At 37.6% G+C, this 20,428-nt stretch overlaps 1 protein-coding gene across 1 annotated transcript in view; it reads right to left on the bottom strand.

Moving 5' to 3' along the window:
• The window catches only part of RTKN2 (rhotekin 2), a 132,561-nt gene that overhangs the window by 42,829 nt on the left and 69,304 nt on the right, over positions 1-20,428 (bottom strand). Inside the window, exons 7-8 of the mRNA XM_013975552.2 lie at positions 11,858-11,952; positions 123-229 (exon numbers count right to left, since the gene is read on the bottom strand). Coding sequence (XP_013831006.2) covers positions 123-229; positions 11,858-11,952 — 202 coding nt within the window. The remainder of the gene's footprint in view (positions 1-122; positions 230-11,857; positions 11,953-20,428) is intronic.

Here is a 20,428-nt window from a genome sequence, read left to right as displayed (position 1 = left end):
TAGATGATTTTATATATATATATAAAAAAGAAAATACTTCTCAATATCAAAAGGCCAAACAATTTGCCATTAAGATCTAAATTAGAGCTATAATTGTTGTAGGATATTTAAAGTCTTCTAACCTGCTCATTAAGAAATCCCGCAAATACATTCTCAACCATACAGGCTGGTTGGGCGACTAGTCGGCAGCACATGTTACCATATAAGGGAAGCCAAAATGAAGATTCTTCTATTTAAATAAGAAAAAAGTCAAGGTATAAATATGTGTTTATTTAAGGTCATTATACATTTTAATTTTACAATTTTTTTTGCTTTATATAAGAACATATGTAAAGGTCCTTCCTACTCATATTACCATATTCAATGACAACATCAAATGAAAGAAACCAGTCAGGACAGGATGATATTAAACTAATAGTTTGTAGTAGTGGTCCCCAGCATTTTTGGCACCAGGGACTGGTTTTGTGGAAGACAATTTTGCTACAGACTGGGAGGGTGGAATGGTTTCAGGATGATTCAAGCACATTACTTATATTGTGCATTTTACTTATATTATTATTATTACATTAACGCCACCTCAGGTCATCAGGCATTAGATTCTGGAGGTTGGGGATCCCTGGTTTATAGCATGCTATCACCTGGAATAGACATGGAACTTTTAGTCTCTTGATCTCTTTCTTGATCATAAAACAATTAATCAATGGAGGTAGTTCAGGGCATATAAGTAAACTCAAGTAATTTAAAAACCATCCTAATAAAAAGATTTTTGTATGTCACATACTCTGGTTTTCATTATAGTAATTAGCAAATTGATCCTCTGAATAAAACACTTTAGAGCACAACTTAAAGAATTTAATAATAAACCTTTGGCCCTTCCCCTTCTCCCTTTCCTTACAGTTGTAAGCCATTATGTGAAGCCCACCAAGATGGGGATCTGTGCCAGGAGTTGGGGGGAGGGGAACAGTAGTGGGCAGAGCTAGGTGCTGGAGCCGGGCAGGATAAGAAGGGTGAGTGAGAAAGCTTCCTGGCATGAGGCGGCAGAGCCTGAATGGGCTGAGGACGATGGATCACACGGGGAATCTAGAACCCAAGGGGAATTTCTTCTCAGTGGTTGGCCTGGCATGGAGAGTTGGGGTCCAGATAGAGCAAGGAGGGTATCTATGTGCAGTGGCTGCCCAAGTGAGGTGTCAGAATCCAAGGAGAGTAAGAGAAGTGTGCACACTTCAGGGGTGGTCCAGCCATGGGTGTCAGCTTGAGAGGAGTGAGGAAGCCATTCACACATCTGGTAAACCAGAGGAGTGCGTCAGAGTCCAGGAAGAAGGAAACCCAAGCACAGGGGCAGCTGGGTATGGGGTGTCAGAGCACAGGCAGGCTGACGAGGGTGTCCACACGGGGTAATGGGGGCAGGCAGGCGTGTGGAGTTAAAACCTGAGTGGGGTGAGGAAAGCAATTATGTGCAGAAGATGGGAAAATGGTTGCTTTTAAGGAGACTAATCAAAGAATAAAAACAGTAGATAATATAAAGATAATAGAAGACAGGTTTCTCACTATCAGAGAAAGGAAATACAAATATGCAGAATGAACTCTTTGGTATTGGTTTAGAACTAGATGTACTGGTATGAACTCATGGTTTTCAACATATAGATATTAAGATATCCATGACAAAAAATATATACATGTATGTCCACTAAGAGGGCCTAGGAAAAGTGACAACTAATGGTGACAGTCTAATAGTAATGAATTTACCTAAAGCTCCCATGTCTTCTAAATATTATTTCTATTAAAAAGAACCAGTCTTCTTTGGAGAAATGGCTGATTCCAGGACTGGGGCAGGTAAAGTACATGATGAGTCTGAAATATCTTGTCATGCCTGAAGCAAGGAAGTACTCAATGAATGAGGAGGACATGGAAAAAGTCAGAGACCCATCTTGAATGTAACCCCACTGGCCAAAATGGAGACAATTTTAATCTCAAAATAAACAAGATATTAACAGATTATAATGCACTGAGTAAAACTATAAAACACAAATCCATGTCATTATATAAATAAATCAATGAATAAGTTGAAAGTCTAATAAATATTATACTTAGTTTCAAAGTATCCCCATCCCACACAAAAATTATATATTAATTACAAAAGGTGGAAACAAAAGGAGTAACTGTACAGTAGAGAAGCTTGACAGACACCCTAAAATCAAGCGATCGAAGTGAACATCATCAGTAATGGGATGACTCAAAATATGCCACCTGATAGAATGCAATGAGAACACAGCACTTCTGTGACATTTCTGCCAAAGATGCATATCCTGAGTCTTAGCACCAGAAAACATTCAACAAACCTAAACACAGAGAACTTCTACAAAATAACTATGGTATTTTAAAATGTCACAGTTACGAAAGCCAAGGAAAGACTGGAGAACTGATCCAGATTGAAAGAAACTAAAGAAGCATGATGATTAAATGCAGTAAGTAAATCTACACTGGATCCTTTGGTCATAGGGACGTTACTGGAAAAATACTTGAATAGTGTCTGTTTAATAGGAATAACAGTAATACCATTAATATTCATTTCCTGACTTGGATAGCTGTAATGATGTAGCTGGATATCTTTTAGCAGGAAATAGATACTAACATAGTTGAGAGTAATGAAGCATCAGATAAGCAACTTGCTCTTATATACTTCTTGAGGAAAACAAAAAGACTTTGATATTCAACTTTTAACTTTTCTATAAGTTTGCAATTGTTTAACAAAGTTCTTTCAAAAAACATTAAGATACTCCTCTAATGTGCAGGTGGGTATACAGCCTTTATAACTGTATGGAAAGCACTGTATAATTTATTGTGTGTATCAGGGTATAAATAAAAATGCAACATATGGTCAGTCCTTTGTTCACACTGGACCAAACAAAAAAAGATTTGTAAAGTTTTCACTGCCCCCCTGTCGGTAAATGCCTATTAAATGACTAACCATTGGCTGTTACTATTATTAACCAAAAAGTAAGTTCAGAAAATAAAATACTTTTGGTAAAAATACAGTTATTTAAGATATATTTAATAGATGTAGCCAAGGTTTGGTACATCAGTTAAATGAGAAAGACCAGCCTAAATGAAGAGCACGTGTGTAGGTGCTAAGTTGCTTCAGTAGTGACCGATTTCTGTGCAACCCCATGGACTGTAGCCCGCCAGGCTCCTCTGTCCATGGGCTTCTCCAGGCAAGAATACTGGAGTGGGTTGCCATACCCTCCTCCAGGGGGATCTTCCAGACCCAGGAATCGAACCTGAGTCTCTTACCTCTAACCTGCATTGGTAGGCAGGTTCTTTACCACTAGTACCACCTGAGGAGCCCAAATGAACAGCACAAAATAAAATAATTTTTATCAATTTACCTGCTCAAGATTCTACTAAAGAATAGCACACCACAAATTTTCTGGGCCTGTTCTTTTTTATTATTTACCTTGTTAAAGCTGCTATCTTTTAGAAATGAAGGGCTTCATCTGAGAGAAATTAAGTGTATAAATACAATACAGGCAATGATTTTAAAATGCAGATATAAATAAATGAGAATCTCCTTTCTTAAAATAGCCAGGAAATGAAAGAAACATTATATAAAAGCATGGATCTAAGTAATATATCTGAAATCAAATTTGTGATTTATGAATTTAGCGTTTCAAAGTGAATTTCTTTACATACAAGACTTATGGATGACTTCTTTTTTAAGTTAGGATGTAACTCCTGAAGAAATAGAATCATAAGTGATTAGTTTTTCAGACCAGTTCATAAAGTTTGTTCAATCAACAATGTACCTGGAACCTAAACACCACATGTAACAGTTTCTCTAGCAAAATAACTTCAGATTTCATGGCACACCAAGAAAAATAATTCCTTCCTAGTTGCAGTCCTTGAAAACAGATATTCGATGTAAAATTCTTTGCTCTCCAGATCATGTGCCACACAAGCCGCAATCAGCTGCTACTTCGCATGTAGATTTCTCTACAGCTCATGACCACTGGAGAATAAAGCACAGAACTACAGCTTCTTCTCTCTACTTTTAACAAGAAAGACGGCATCTATGCTGCGCACTTAACTTGCCCAAGTATAAACTCTCATTCTTAAGAATACTCCCTATAAAGTACTAGGGCTGTTGTGAAATCAAATCAGAAAATGCATACATATGACATTTCTCACTGTATCTGGCATGTAACAGATGCTCCTTTTAATTTTATATCCAGGGCACTCTCAGTCCCGAAGCCATATCCTTTCCATTATTCAATGCTGTCTTTCCAGTCTTGTGCAACACATTTAATCAAAATACTTAATTCTTCTTTTCTAACCAAGGGTGGTATTAGGACAAGATGAAATGAAACAGGAAGTGAAAGAACAGTTTGACTTTTCATTACTCAAAGATTTTATCTAATTCATCTGTAGTTTCAGATGGGGAACAAAATGGAGTTTTAAAATGACAGCGACAACAAAACAAAGGCAAGAGAAAGAATCCAGATAACATCTCAGTTCCATGTCAGTCAATCTTTACAACGTGGTTTCATTGTTTTATAAAAAGTATAAAAATTTCTTGATGACAAATACATGCCTTAAGATCCCATTTTGGCTTTTTCCTTCAACTAGTAAGAGAAATAAAGTTGAGTTATAAATTTCAAAAATCTTGTATATTCTCTTTATAGTATTTGGGAGACACTGACATAACTTTATTTAGGAAAACCTTATTAAACATAGATTTATTAACAAATAAAAGGTGACTTTTTCCTGCATAAAATTGTGTTTACTTTTAATTATGCACTTTCTTCCCCAAAATATAACTGATTTACAAGATTTTCATTTACACACATTTACACACACATTTCTAGGAACATACTTATCACATCAAAAGAGTTTGGCATATAGGCTAGTGTTCTTAAATTTTCTCCAGTGGAAGCTACAAGTTCGGCTGTAAACCGTTTTGGGGTGTTACTGCTGTAAGCACAGGTCTTTTCGTAGTCTTTAATATCCTACTCAGGCTTCCCAGGTGGTACTAGTGTCAATGCAGGAGACATAAGAGATGTGGGTTCAATCCCTGGGTCAGGAAGATCCTCTGGAGGAGAGCATGGCCACTCCAGTGTTCTTTCCTGGAGAACCCATGGACAGAAGAGCCTGGTGGGCAACAGTCCACAGGGGCACAAAGACACGTGAGGACATGACTGAGGCGACTTAGCATGAATGCTCAATATGCTAATCTCTATTGTGTTTCTCTTAGAAAGAAATATACCACATAGTTCTCATACTTATTTGCTCATGCGCATTTTATTACAGGAGAATCTAGTAATATCTTAAAGAACACTAACGACAAGGGACACTGATGAAACTGATGCTTTCTTTGTGAATTTTATTCATTTCAACGGTCTTTCCGATGATTTAGTTGAAAGAATAGGATCTTTCATCATCAATTCCATTATTAACAAATCGATAGTGTTTTGAATTTTCAGGTGCTTTATCAGTAATAATATAATGCCTGACCAGAACACATAGCAGAAAAAGCACTGCCTGTTTTGGATTATTTAAAGTCTGGCTTGAACACTAGCTAGCTACATAATCTGGCACATTACATTCTCTAAGCTGTATTTTATTCATCTGTAAAACGTAAATGATAACAAGATAAGGAACTTGGGAAGGTCACAGAGTTAGCCAGAGGTAGAACTAGAATACAAATCCATGGCTGATGGCTCCACAGTCTCCATTATTAATCACTTCATTGTAATGCTCCCTAATAACTATATCTTACAGAGGCTAAAAATAAAAACTGCTTTAGCATAACAACATGTAATAGGATATCCTACTCTCAACAGATTTTGGGGAGAACAATACGGTATTGTTAACCTATGTCACATGTTGTACTGCAGATCTCTAGAACTTATTTACCTTGCTTAACGGAAGCTTTACACCAGTTTATTAGCACCCCCTTTCTCTTCTTCCGAACCCCTAGTCACTGCCATAGTAACTCTCACAGTACACTATGCTCTGCTTCTAACAGTCTGTCTATTTCACACACTTCATATAAGTGGAATCAGGTAGTATTTGTCCTTCTGTGACTGGCTATTTCAGTTAGCATTATGTCAAATATCATTCATGAGGTCACATATTACAGAATTTTCTTTCTCAAGGCTGAATATGTCTGGAACATAACAGGCACTCAATATATGGTGATAACATCAATAATTCTAGAGAACTGACTTGTGTATATGGAATTAAAACTTAATTTGCCAAGTTTTCCGATTTGCCAACTGATAATGCTAATACTATTTATTACAAACTTGAAGCTGTGGATGAAAGAAAGCTCAATTGAATTGTTCAGACCAATCCTCCCACTGAAAACTACTATAAAATGCTGAACCAAATCTATTTTAAAAACTTTAGCGCAACAAAGAGGTAACAAGCTAAAAGAAACTACCAGTACAAATCTGATAAATGAGAACCAGTAAGTTAAATGAGCACAGAATCTGTCTTGAGAGCATTTGCTAATCCCAGCAAATCCAATTTATGATTTAAAGATCTTGCAAGATGAGGGAAGTAGACCAGAAATCAGTCTAGGACTTTAACAACATAGGCAGATTAATGGGAGGATTCCTCATATTAAGCTGATAGCCCAAAGGAATCACCAACTGGGTGGTGAAAGTGAAGTCGCTCAGTTGTGTCCAACTCTTTGTGACCCCGTGGACTGTAGCCTACCAGGCTTCTCTGTCCATGGGATTTTCCAGGCAAGAAAACTGGAATGGGTTGCCATTTCCTTCCATAAATAAACCAGTCTAACTGCCCAGGATTCCCACTGCCTAGAAATGGGGATGAAGGGATCCAGAGAAACTCAGACATGGTCTTTGGATAAAGTGAGCCTAGTCTCTCCGAGTTCCTACCAGAAGCAAATACTAAGCATTAATTTATTCTGCTATGTGAACAGTCAATTATAATGACAAATACAAGAAAATAACTATACATGAAGAAACTGAGTGGTAACCAGCTACAAAAAAAAACAAATAGAAACTGAAAGAAAGACTTTATATATCTGAATTATTAGCCATAGACTATAAAATAGCTATACTCACTCTTTTAATAAAAACCTGAAAGAATATTAACAGTGCATGCAGGGAATATAAAGTGGCATAACAGATTTGAGAAAAAAATCAAACAGAACTTCTAGAAATAAGAAGTACAATAAATGAAATAAAGAACTTGGCATACAGATACAACAGCAGATCAGACAGCTGCAAAGAGAATAAAGGAAATAAAAGAATGCGTTACAAATTCTAGGAAGAGTAGCAAAGACAGAAAAAAAAGATGAGGAATAGATCATAAATGATAATAAAAAGAGAGAACACAGTCAGAAAGATTAACATAGGTTTAATAAGAATGCTAGAGGAAGAAAGGCAAGAGAATGGATCAGAGGCTATCTGAATAGACAAGATTTTGTCCAGAATAATGAAAGACATCAATCAGCATTAAGAAGTTCAAGATTTCCAAAAGCATCATAAATAAAACTAAATTCTTCACCTATAGCATGGTGAAGCTTCAGAAAACCAAAGACAAAGAAAAAAATGAAAAGTTACCATCACAGAAGTGACATGCTGACAAATGATTTTTAATAGCCAGTTCAAGACTCTGATGGCTCAGTTGGTAAAGAAAGTGAAAGTGAAGTCGCTCAGTCGTGTCCGACTCTTTGCGACCCTGTGGACTGTAGGCTACAAGGCTCCTCCATTCATGGGATTCTCCAGGCAAGAATACTGGAGTGGGTTGCCATTTCCTTCTCCAGGGGGATCTTCCCAACCCAGGGATCGAACCCAGGTCTCCCGCATTGGAGGCAGATGCTTTAACCTCTGAGCAGTTGGTGAAGAATCCACCTGCAATGCAGGAGACCCCGGTTCAATTCCTGGATTGGGAAGATCCCCTGGAGAAGGGAAAGGCTACCCACTCCAGTATTCTGGCCTGGAGAATTCCATGGACTGTATAGTCCACGGGGTCACAAAGAGTTGGACATGACTGAGCCACTTTCACTTTCACTTTTCACAGGACACCAGAAGGTAGTGGAATTATAGCTTTAATATTCATAAAGAAAAATATTAAAGAGCCAAACTTCTACACCATGTAAAAAATGCCTTTTAAGAGTGAAGCTAAACAAAGTCATCTTCAGACAAACACAAAGAACCAAGAGGTATGATACTAACATAACATACTAAAATAAATTCTAAGGATTATACTTCAAGCAGGAGGAAAATGATCCCAGATGTAATAAGGTATTATATAACACACAAGGATTTTTAACCTCTGAGCCACCAAGGAAGCCCCATTCATATCATAATTACTTGTTAAACTGCACATTCACATTTTATGAACTTTTCTCTATTTTTAATGTAATATTTTAGTGTGAAATTTTAAAAATGTAGAGAGTCATCTCTCTTTACAGCAAAAAGTATAAGGTAGTACATGATTTTATATATTCTACCTTGAAAAATGAAAAAATAAATAATCCAAATCATATTTCCAATCTACTTTACCAACACTACTGTATATTTTTCATTATAGCTAAAAGTAATCTGGGAGTGTGGAGAGTGCTTATGCTAAGTTTTACAAATCTTCCTAATCACTCCCATCCCTTCTTCACCCTGCTATCTATTTCTTTTCAACAAATTCCAATTGTCATCTAGAGAAAAACGTTTAGGATTATTTTTTTTCAGATTTTATTTATTTATTTTTTTACTTTACAATATTGTATTGGTTTTGCCATACATCAACATGAATCTGCCATGGGTGTACATGTGTCCCCAATCCTGAAACCCCCTCCCACCTGCCTTCCCATACCATCCCTCTGGGTCATCCATATGATTATCTCAATAGACACAGAGAAAGCCTTTGACAAAATTCAACATCTATTTATGATAAAAACTCTCCAGAAAGCAGGAATAGAAGGAACATACCGCAACATAATAAAAGCTATATATGACAAACCCACAGCAAACATTATCCTCAATGGTGAAAAATTGAAAGCATTTCCCCTAAAGTCAGGAACAAGGCAAGGGTGCCCACTTTCACTGCTACTATTCAACACAGTTCTGGAAGTTTTGGCCACAGCAATCAGAGCAGAAAAAGAAATAAAAGGAATCCAAATTGGAAAAGAAGAAGTAAAACTCTTACTGTTTGCAGGCGACATGATCCTCTATAGAAAACCCTAAAGACTCCACCAGAAAATTGCTAGAGGTAATCAATGAATATAGTAAAGTTGCAGGATATAAAATCAACACACAGAAATCCCTTGCATTCCTATACACTAATAATGGGAAAACAGAAAAAGAAATTAAGGAAACAATTCCATTCATCATTGCAACAAAAAGAATAAAATACTTAGGAATATACCTACCTAAAGAAAATAAAGACCTATATATAGAAAACTATAAAACACTGGTGAAAGAAATCAAAGAGGACACTAATAGATGGAGAAATATACCATGTTCATGGATCGGAAGAATCAATATAGTGAAAATGAGTATACTACCCAAAGCAATCTATAGATTCAATTCAATCCCGATCAAGCTACCAAAGGTATTCTTCACAGAGCTAGAACAAATAATTTCACAATTTGTATGGAAATACAAAAAACCTCGAATAGCCAAAGCAATCTTGAGAAAGAAGAATGGAACTGGAGGAATCAACCTGTCTGAATTCAGGCTCTCCTACAAAGCCACAGTCATCAAGACAGTATGGTACTGGCACAAAGACAGAAATATAGATCAATGGAACAAAATAGAAAGCCCAGAGATAAATCCACACACCTATGGACACCTTATCTTCGACAAAGGAGGCAAGAATATACAATGGATTAAAGACAATCTCTTTAACAAGTGGTGCTGGGAAAACTGGTCAACCACTTGTAAAAGAATGAAACTAGAACACTTTCTAACATCATACACAAAAATAAACTCAAAATGGATTAAAGATCTAAATGTAAGACCAGAAACTATAAAACTCATAGAGGAGAACATAGGCAAAACACTCTCCAACATAAATCACAGCAGGATCCTCTATGACCCACCTCCTAGAATACTGGAAATAAAAGCAAAAATAAACAAATGGGATCTAATTAAAATTAAAAGCTTCTGCATAACAAAGGAAACTATAAGCAAGGTGAAAAGACAGCCTTCAGAATGAGAGAAAACAGCAGCAAATGAAGCAACTGACAACTAATCTCAAAAATATACAAGTAACTCCTGCAGCTCAATTCCAGAAAAATAAAAGACCCAATCAAAAAATGGGCCAAAGAACTAAATAGACATTTCTCCAAAGAAGACATACGGATGGCTAACAAACACATGAAAAGATGCTCAACATCACTCATTATCAGAGAAATGCAAATCAAAACCACAATGAGGTACCATTTCACGCCAGTCAGAATGGCTGCTATCCAAAAGTCAGGCAGGGGGGTTCATGTTTGGGAACGCATGTAAGAATTAAAGATTTTAAAATTTAAAAAAACAAAAAAACAAAAAACAAAAGTCTACAGGCAATAAATCCTGGAGAGAGTGTGGAGAAAAGGGAAGCCTCTTACACTGTTGGTGGGAATGCAAACTAGTACAGCCACTATGGAGAACAGTGTGGAGATTCCTTAAAAAACTGCAAATAGAACTGCCTTATGACCTAGCAATCCCACTGCTGGACATACACACCCAGGAAACCAGAATTGAAAGAGACATGTGTACCCCAATGCTCATCACAGCACTGTTTATAATAGCCAGGACATGGAAGCAATCTAGATGTCCATCAGCAGATGAATGGATAAGAAAGCTGTGGTACATATACACAATGGAGTATTACTCAGCCATTATAAAGAATACATTTGAATCAGTTCTAATGAGACTCAGGATGAAACTGGAGCTGATTATACAGAGTGAAGTAAGCCAGAAAGAAAAGCACCAATACAATATTCTAATGCATATATATGGAATTTAGAAAGATGGTAACGATAACCCTGTATGCAAGACAGCAAAAGAGACACAGATGTATAGAACAGTCTTTTGGACTCTGTGGGAGAGGGAGGGGGTGGGATGATTTGGGAGAATGGCACTGAAACATGTATACTATCATATAAGAAACAAATCGCCAGTCTAGGTTCGATGCAGGTGCCCTGGAATGTTTAAGATTAATTTAGCCCCACTTTTCCCTTGGAGCAGGCAATGGCCCCCCACTCCAGTACTCTTGCCTGGAAAATCTCACGGACGGAGGAGCCTGGTAGGCTGCAGTCCGTGGAGAAACTGAGTAAATGACTGAGCAACTTCGCTTTCACTTTTCACTTTCATGCACTGGAGAAGGAAATGGCAACCCACTCCAGTGTTCTTGCCTGGAGAATCCCAAGGACGGGGGAGCCTGGTGGGCTGCCGTCTCTGGGGTCGCACAGAGTCAGACGCGACTGAGCAACTTCACTTTCACTTTTCCCTTATATCCTCTGCTTCCTACCAATAGACAGGTTGGTTTCCTCAATTACAAATTCAAAAATAAGATAGGTCTTTGACAACTATTAACAGAAGAGTGGTGAAGTCACTCATTTCAAGTCAAAGAAAAGGATTCAGAAAATGCAAAACCTTTCTGTTCTTAACAAGCAAGCCTCACAAACAAATCTCTAGCACACAGGAGACAGAGAGAAAAATAAACTTTTCACTTTTGGGGAAAAGGGACAGACATATTTGAAAGAATCCACAGAATCACTCATGCCTATCTCATATAAGCTAACAGTCACTTCAGAGGAACATATTAAAATCAGCAATTATTACTGTCACGACACATATATTGACATAACATGTATACTAAGTAAAATAAATACTGTACTTACCATTCCCATTAACAGAGAGATTATGAGTCTTGAAGCTATCCTCAGCGCTTTCCAAGCTCAGGGTAGTATGAGCTAGCAAACTGTACTTTGCACCACTAATAGTGAGAAAAAAGACAGGTGTTAAGAATTTTAGTATATTTTCTACTACATAAAATATTTAGATGTTCAACAACAACAAAATAAACAACCCGATTTAAAAATGGGCAAAGGTCTTGAATAGACATTTCTTTAAAGAAAATATACAAATGGCCAATAAAAATATGAACAGATACTCAAGAACATTAATAATTAGGAAAACACAAATCAAACCACTTCACATCCATTAGAACGACCATTATTTAAAAAACAAAACAAAACAAAACAGAAAGCAACAAGTTATTGGCAAGGATGTGGACAAATTGGAATCATTCTGCATTGCTGATGGAAATGTAAAATTTTAACCACTATGGAAAACAGTATGGTCATTCTTTGAAAAATAAAATAGAATTACCATGTAAAGTCTGATGAGAATTTTTATTAACTGGGCCAGGTGATATGTTTCATAAATCTTCTTTGTCTCTTACTATATATGTAATAAAATAAACATTACAAAAAATACATATACATGTAGCAATAATGCAATGCATGCATGCACTTCATTAATAAATAATGGCACACTCCACAGAATGTTGTTCCCTGGGTGAAGGCGTCTTGGTTTTGGATTTTTCAGTTTTACTGAAAAACAATTGCCATACATTACTGTATAAGTTTAAGATTTATAGCACTTGATTTTATTGGTTTGGTTTATCTGGACAGAGAAGCCCGGCGGGCCACAGTCTAAGGAGTCTCAAAGAGTTGGACACAACTCAGCAACTGAGCATGCATATCATGGTTTTCAATATACAAGCATCATAGACAAGAGATATATCTTACTAGCCAATGTTTTTTTGTCAGTGTTTTCATAAGAAAATGGATGCTTGTCTCCAAAACTTGACCAAAAAAAAAAAAAAATTTAACAGAACAACTCGTAAGTACATTTTTAAGTTACATTCTGAATACGACTGATATAATTCAGACTTCTATTCAGACTATTGGGAAGGTTGCTAGGGCAAAGACACACTGTGAGAACCTCATTTTCAGTGTGGGCATTCTCTGCTATTCTTCACTTGTCCTAACAAATTTCTATAGTGAGTTTCATTATTAGCTCTTATTTTTCCCTATTGTTACATAATAAGTGCCCCTCAAAAGTTGAGGAAGTATTTTTTTTAATGGTGAAGAATAAAAGCAATTGAGAACAGCAATTATAACAGAAGAGCAAGTATTACTACACACAAAATTGCCTATTAACAATCATATGAATGCTTGGTGATGGGGCACAACATTTAAGCACTATCTCAACATAAGAATTGGTCATTGATACATGGGTTTTATGCAACTACAATTTTTCCATTGGTAAATAGACTCCCTATTAGTGTTTTAGTGCAAAATGTGTTATTTTCAGGAACAGATTATTGACAAGAGGTGGATAAGTGATGCAAGAGAGTGACACTAGGTGCATCTGACACACAACAAGGCCGTCAGTGTGGCAGGATTACAGTGACAGAGAGGGAGACACAATGTCTACAAGCTGAGTACAGGCGGACACCATACACCGCAGGAGGGCATGCCTTGTAGGGCATGATGAGGCCCCTGGATTTTATTCTGAGTGAGACAGGAGGCAAGTGGTAGGTTTTGAGCAGAGGCATGTGCTATGATGTGACTTGTATTTTTTAATGATCCCTCTGGCTGCCATGCAGACAAAAGACCACAGAGGCCAAGAGAGAAATGGAGATGCCAACCAGAAAGCTACTGCACTTCACCAGTCAAGAGCTGATGCAGGCCTGGAATAGGGGGGTAGTTGCTGGGATGGTGAGAAGTGGTAAGATTTTTGATATATTCTAGAGTTGACCCAATGTGGACACAGGATGCAAAAGAAAGGAAAGAATCAAGGACAACTCCAAAGAGTTTGGCCTGAGCAGCTAGAAAAAGCAAATTCTTACTAACTGCAAAGAGGCTGACTGAGAAAAGAAGGGATATGGGAAGTAAAAATTTAGTTTTGAACAGATTAGGTTTGAGACTGGGTTGTAGGGTAGGCAGGTGGATAATGAATCTGGAGTTATGAGAGGAAAAAGTATTAAAGAATGAAATTTGGGAGTTACCAATATATAAATGATATTTAATGAAAGTTAGATGGTTACATAAAATGTGACAACTAAGTATTTGGACACAAGCACTCCATCATTTCAGATTAAGTTGAAGCTCAATGAACAAAGGAGACAGGCAAAGAACAAACAGTCACTGAGGCAGAAGAAAAATCACAAAAGTGGTATCCAAGGAAGCCAAGTTCAAAATGAGTTTCAAGGAGAGTGATCAACTGTGTTGAATACTGAAAATTCCAGGAGCAGGAACACTGATAAATGACCTTGGTATCTGGCAACATGTAGATCACTGCTGACCTCGATAAGAGCAGTTTCTATAGGATGGGATAGAAGTTAACATGGTGAAACCTGACTGAACTGGTTCAAGAGAACGGGAGGACAGGAAGTGGAGACAGAGTACGTAAAGACTTCTCTGTAAAGGACAGCTGTGCAATGGGGCAGGAGAAATGCAAGGCACTGCAGCATGTTTATGTGTTTGGAAATGATGCAGGAGAAGAGAAGCTGATGATAGAGAAGGGGGGCATGTGCAGGAGCCAACTTTTGAGAACTTGAGAAGAGGACCGAATGCACAGGCGGGTGGCCTCAGACGGAGTAAGGGCAGTCCAAAAGGAAGGAAAGCAGCAAACGCAGACACAAATGCAGGCAGGCTGATAGGTTTGGTTGACGGAGGATACGCAAGTTCTCTTCTGATTACTTCGGCATCATCAATGCTGTATCAAATGAAGTCATCAGCTTTGACTATAAAGACCTCTGTCAGCAAAGTGATGTCTCTGCTTTTTAATACGCTGTCTAGGTTTGTCACTGCTTTCCTTCCAGGGATCAAGTGTCTTTCAAAGTTATGGTTTTTCAGTAGTCACATATAGATGTGAAAGTTGAACCATAAAGAAGGCTGAGTGCCAAAGAATTAATGCTTTCAAACTGTGTGCTGGAGAAGACTCTTCAGAGTACCATGGACTGCAAGGAGATCAAGCCAGTCAATCCTAAAGAAAATCAGCCCTGAATATTCATTTGAAGGACTGTTGCTGAAGCTTCAATACTTTGGCTACCTAATGCAAACAGCCAATTCACTAGAAAAGACCCTGTTGCTGGGAAAGATTGAAGGCAAAAGAAGAAGGGGTCAGAGGGAATGTGATGGTTAGACAGCATCACCAACTTAATGGATACGCATCTGAGCAAACTCCAGGAGATAGTGGAGCACACAGGAGCTTGAAGTGTACGTTCATGGGATCACAAAGAGTCCGACACGACTCAGCAACTAAACAACAACAACAACATTAGCTTTGAATAAGGAGTGGAAAAAGAGGTTCTATAAGACAGAGTAGTGTACTGTGAAATACTAATTCTGACGAGAGGTAAAGTGAAAGGCTGTGGACACTTAGGACGACCGCTCATACTGGAACTCACTTAAGATCAGTGATCCCTCTGAAGTGAGACCAGACGGTATTATTATTCTCACTTCCTCATCTATTCCTCATGAGTGCAGGTGCAGAGGAGCTAAAGGAAGGATTTAACCAAACCAGTCCATCCTGAAGGAGATCAGTCCTGCATATTCACTGGAAGGACTGATGCTGAAGCTTAAATGCCAGTACTTTGGCCATCTGATGCAAAGAACTGACTCACTGGAAAAGACCCTGATGCTGGGAAAGACTGAAGGCAGGAGGAGAAGGGAACAACAGAGGACGAGATGGTTGGATGGCATCACCGACTCGATGGACTTGAGTCTGAGTAAGCTCCGGGAGTTGGTGATAGACAGGGAAGCCTGGCGTGAAGCAGTCCATGGAGTCACAAATGTCGGACATGACTGAGTGACTGAACTGAACTGAAGTTTCTCCAAGGTAAGTATAACAAAAGGAGAAAATAATAGAAAATAATAAAATGGTACATCAAGGAATTTAAGCTAATTAGAGTCAGAATATTGAACAGAGAAAGCTGGAAATGTGGGAGGTTGTAGATACCGTTGGATATTACTACACAGACCATATGCAATTATTAGTAATGACAAGATCTAGGGTACAACTGTGGGATGGATGGCTAAAACAGGCACAAGATCACCAGAGGCAAAGAAGTCATGAATCTCAGAGGTCAAGGTATTAGATGAAAAGTCTGCATGTATTTTAAATTCATCAAGAAATATTATCTGAAATGGTAAGAGGCAGAGACTGGGAGAGAAAGAGAATGAAGATACTTCGGTGTTTTACTTTTAGGAGTGATGTAATTTATTCTTACTGACCACTAAAAGTATTAAAGTATTCTTCACTTTAAGAACAGCATCATTTCCATACACAATGGAATATGAAATACTGCTTTTCGTATACACAGGAAGTAGCTATGTTACAGGCTGTGTATTTGTACCAAGTGCATTGCAGAGGTGGCAACCTGTGTGGCAAAATAGGCTAAAATTGTGTGATGACCCAAATATATGTCGAATTTTTTCTCAGGCCTTATAAAACAATTGTGGCTAAGACATCTTTTCCTCAACTATTTGAGATAAACATGTAATACATTTGCTTCTGTTTCCAATGAATTACACATCTTAAAATAACAATCCAAAAAAGTTATTGATAACCTCCCCTAAGAAGAAAGTATGATAGAACCAATTGATAGACAATGTGGTCATTAAAATGATCATATAAAGACTCTCTAATAACTCAAGGAAAAAAACGTGTGTGTGTACATATATATACATATATATGAATGTATAGCATAATTATGAATATATATATCTCACAAAGCTAGTTACTTTAAAACCTGGAGGTAAAACATCAGTTCAAAATATAAAAAGTATATACAAGCTGGAATCAAGATTGCTGGGAAAAATATCAATAATCTCAGATATGCAGATGATACCACCCTCATGGCAAAGTGAAAAAGAACTAAAGAGCCTCTTGATGAAAGTGAAAGGGGAGAGTGAAAAAGTTGGCTTAAAACTCAATATTCAGAAAACTAAGATCATGGCATCTGGTCCCATCAATTCATGACAAATAGATGGGAAAACAATGAGAGACTTTATTTTGGGGGGCTCCAAAATCACTACAAGATGGTGACTGCAGCCATGATTTTAAAAGACACTTGCTCCTTAGAAGAAAAGCTATGACCAATCTAGAAAACATATTAAAAATCAGAGAAATTACTTTGCCAGAAAAAGGTCCATCTAGTCAAAGCTATGGTTTTTCCAGAAGTCATGTATGGATGTGAGAGTTGGACTATAAAGAAAGGTGAGTGCCGAAGAATTGATGCTTTTGAACAGTGGTGCTGGAGAAGACTCTTGAGAGTCCCCTGGACTTCAAGGAGATCCAACCAGCCAATACTAAAGGAAATCAGTCCTGAATGTTCATTGGGAGGACTGATGCTGAAGCTGAAACTCCAATACTTTGGCCACCTGATGTGAAGAACTGACTCATTGGAAAAGACCCTAATGTTGGGAAAGAATGAAGGCAGGAAGAGAATGGAACAACAGAGGATGAGATGGTTGGAGAGCATTACCAACTCGATGGACATGAGCTTGAGCAAGCTCTGGGAGCTGGTGATGGACAGGGAGGTCTAGCGTGCTGCAGTCCACGGTGTCACAAAGAGTCGGACACGACTGAGAGAGTGAACTGAACTGATTTGATCTATAAAGTGAAAGTAACTCAGGCATGTCTGACTCTTTGTGACCCCATGGACTGACTATACAGTCTATGGAATTCTCCAGGTCAGAATACTGGGGTAGGTAGCCTTTCCCTTCTCCAGGGGATCTTCCCAACCAAGGGATCACACCCAGGTCTCCCGCATTGCAGGCAGATTCTTTACCAGTTGAGCGACAAAGGAAACCCAAGAACACTGGAGTGGGTAGCCTATCCTTTCTCCAGCAGATCTTCCTGTGCCAGGAATCGAACTGGGGTCTCCTGCATTGCAGGTGGATTCTTTACCAACTGAGCAATCAGGGAAGCCCAACTGATCTATAATAAACTGCATACATTTTTTTCTCTTTCTAGGTTGTATTTCTAAAGTTTATATTACTTTTATAATGAAATAACTGGGTTTCCCCAATGGCTCAGCAGGTAAAGAATCCACCTGCAATGCAGGAGACCCAAGAGATGCAGGTTTGATCCCTGGGTCAGGAAGATTCCCTGGAGGAGGAAATGGCAAACTGCTCCAGTATTCCTGCCTTAAAAATCCCATGGAGAAAGGAGTTTGGCAGGCTACAGTCTGAGTAGGACACGACTGAGCGACTAAGCACACACACAATGAATTAAACAATGTTGCAGGATCTGTGAAGTAGCAGGACGAAAACCCTCCCCTAAAAATCAAAACATGCAAAGCTTTATAATACTACATCTACCTATGTGCAGTTTAACTGACTTGCCTGTAGCTAGCAAGTAGTACACTGGAAACAGAATCCCACTATACTATACTTACTACCACTACCCTTTATACTTCATTAATAATTTAATTAAGGTACTTGTCTATTAAAACAGATACATACTATCTTTTACTACTGCAAGAATTTTGAGTGCAGTAGACATGGCTTACTAACCTTTAAATCCAAAGTAGCACATGATACAACGGCTGAATAATCATTTCTAAAATGATTAAATGAATAAATAAAATTATACCCCATAGCTGAGTAATTCCTTAGTTAATCTTGAACACTGTATCATCTTTCACACTACCAAACCATCAACATCACTGTTCCTCAAAACATGAATAATCCAGTTATTCTGCACAAAGATATTTGCTTTATAACTTTAATTTAAAATGTAGTATAATGGCTTATTTTTTTAGTTAATATTTAGTTAATTTTTAGTTAATACTTTTCTTTCAAGTAAATAATCACTCTCAGTTTTACTAGTTTCCACAAGATAATTGTTTAAAATAACATATATTTATACAATGAAGAATAATGTACTAATTGGTTCTCAAGGTACATAAAATAGTTAATTCAGCTATTAGAAACACTGGGAAAAATCTAGTTACAGGAATTTCAGTAAGCTAAATTCCACAAATAAAACGAATAAATGAATCACACCAGGGAGCATGCTAAGAATTACCAAAAATGTTCACTGTCTTCTTTCAGATCAAATAATACTTTATGATGATATTTCAAGTTACTTCATTTTTAAACCATGACTAATTACAATGCCAATGCTTCCAAAATCAACAATGATCTCACTTTTAAAGCATTCTTGTCAGGATAACATTTTCTTACTAAAACATTACACTCATTCTTTTAAGCCAACCCTAATATTGAGTTCCCAAAAGTTTAATCAGCTACATTTTTTTTTAACAAATAGGCCAATTGTTGTAGCATTTGATGCAGCAAGGGTTCCAAAAACATTATGAAAAAATAAATGACTATCTTAAATGGAAGTCTGAAAAAAAAATGTACTCTTTTGTAAGGAAGAACAGCTATATTTGGTCACATGACATATTACTAAACAAGATATATGTTGCCCATTTTGGTTAAAAATTAAAAGCTATCTTAGGAATCTTCTCATTCAGCTAAATCACTATTAAAGAAATAAAAACTGATCCTTTTAGGCATTTTCATCACTACTGCTATCCTGAAACTCCTACCAGGGTGCTGAAGTGGTCAGTTAAGGAAGGATCAGGTAAGACTGGTCCTGGGCTATGAGTTTAACTTGGTACACTCAGCATTCACACCAAAAGCTCAAAAGAAATGCTGGTATTAAAAGAACATAAATTGGTGAAATGATATAAAAGGTTTTATCCTATCTTCTGATCAGCTTTAATGATATAAATAAACAAATTCCATATAAGTTTCATGGGAAATGTTGATAAGGAAAACTGATATTTTTATTTAGGTATAAACCAAATAGAATTATCCTTGGGTCAGGAAGATTCCCTGGAGAAGGAAATGGTAAGCCACTCCAGTATTCTTGCCTGCAAAATCCCATGGACAGAGAAGCCTGGTGGGCTACAGACCACAGGGTCACAAAAGAGTTGGGCATGACTTAGCGACTAAACAACAACAAAATAGAATGAAAAACCCGAACAGAATAATAAACACTTCAAGACAAATATGTCAGTCCCTGTTACAAAGAACTTAATATCAATAAATGTTATTCTCAAAAACACTTCTAGGCACTGAAGAGGAGTACAGGTTAAATATAAGTTATAATATCACTTAGATTCAGTTCAGTTTAGTTCAGTCACTCAGTTGTGTCTGACTCTTTGCGACCTCATGAACCGCAGCACACCAGGCCTCCCTGTCCATCACCAACTCCCAGAGTATACCCAAACCCATGTCCATCGAGTCGGTGATGCCATCCAACCATCTCATCCTCTGTCGTCCCCTTCTCCTCCTGCCCTCAATCTTTCCCAGCATCAGGGTCTTTAAAATGAGTCAGCTCTTTGCATCCGGTGGCCAAAGTATTGGAGCTTCAGCTTCAGC

Source organism: Capra hircus, chromosome 28 (assembly GCF_001704415.2).
Source record: "Capra hircus breed San Clemente chromosome 28, ASM170441v1, whole genome shotgun sequence".
NCBI classification, from domain to species: domain Eukaryota; kingdom Metazoa; phylum Chordata; class Mammalia; order Artiodactyla; family Bovidae; genus Capra; species Capra hircus.
This window is presented reverse-complemented; position numbering and strand designations above follow the sequence as displayed.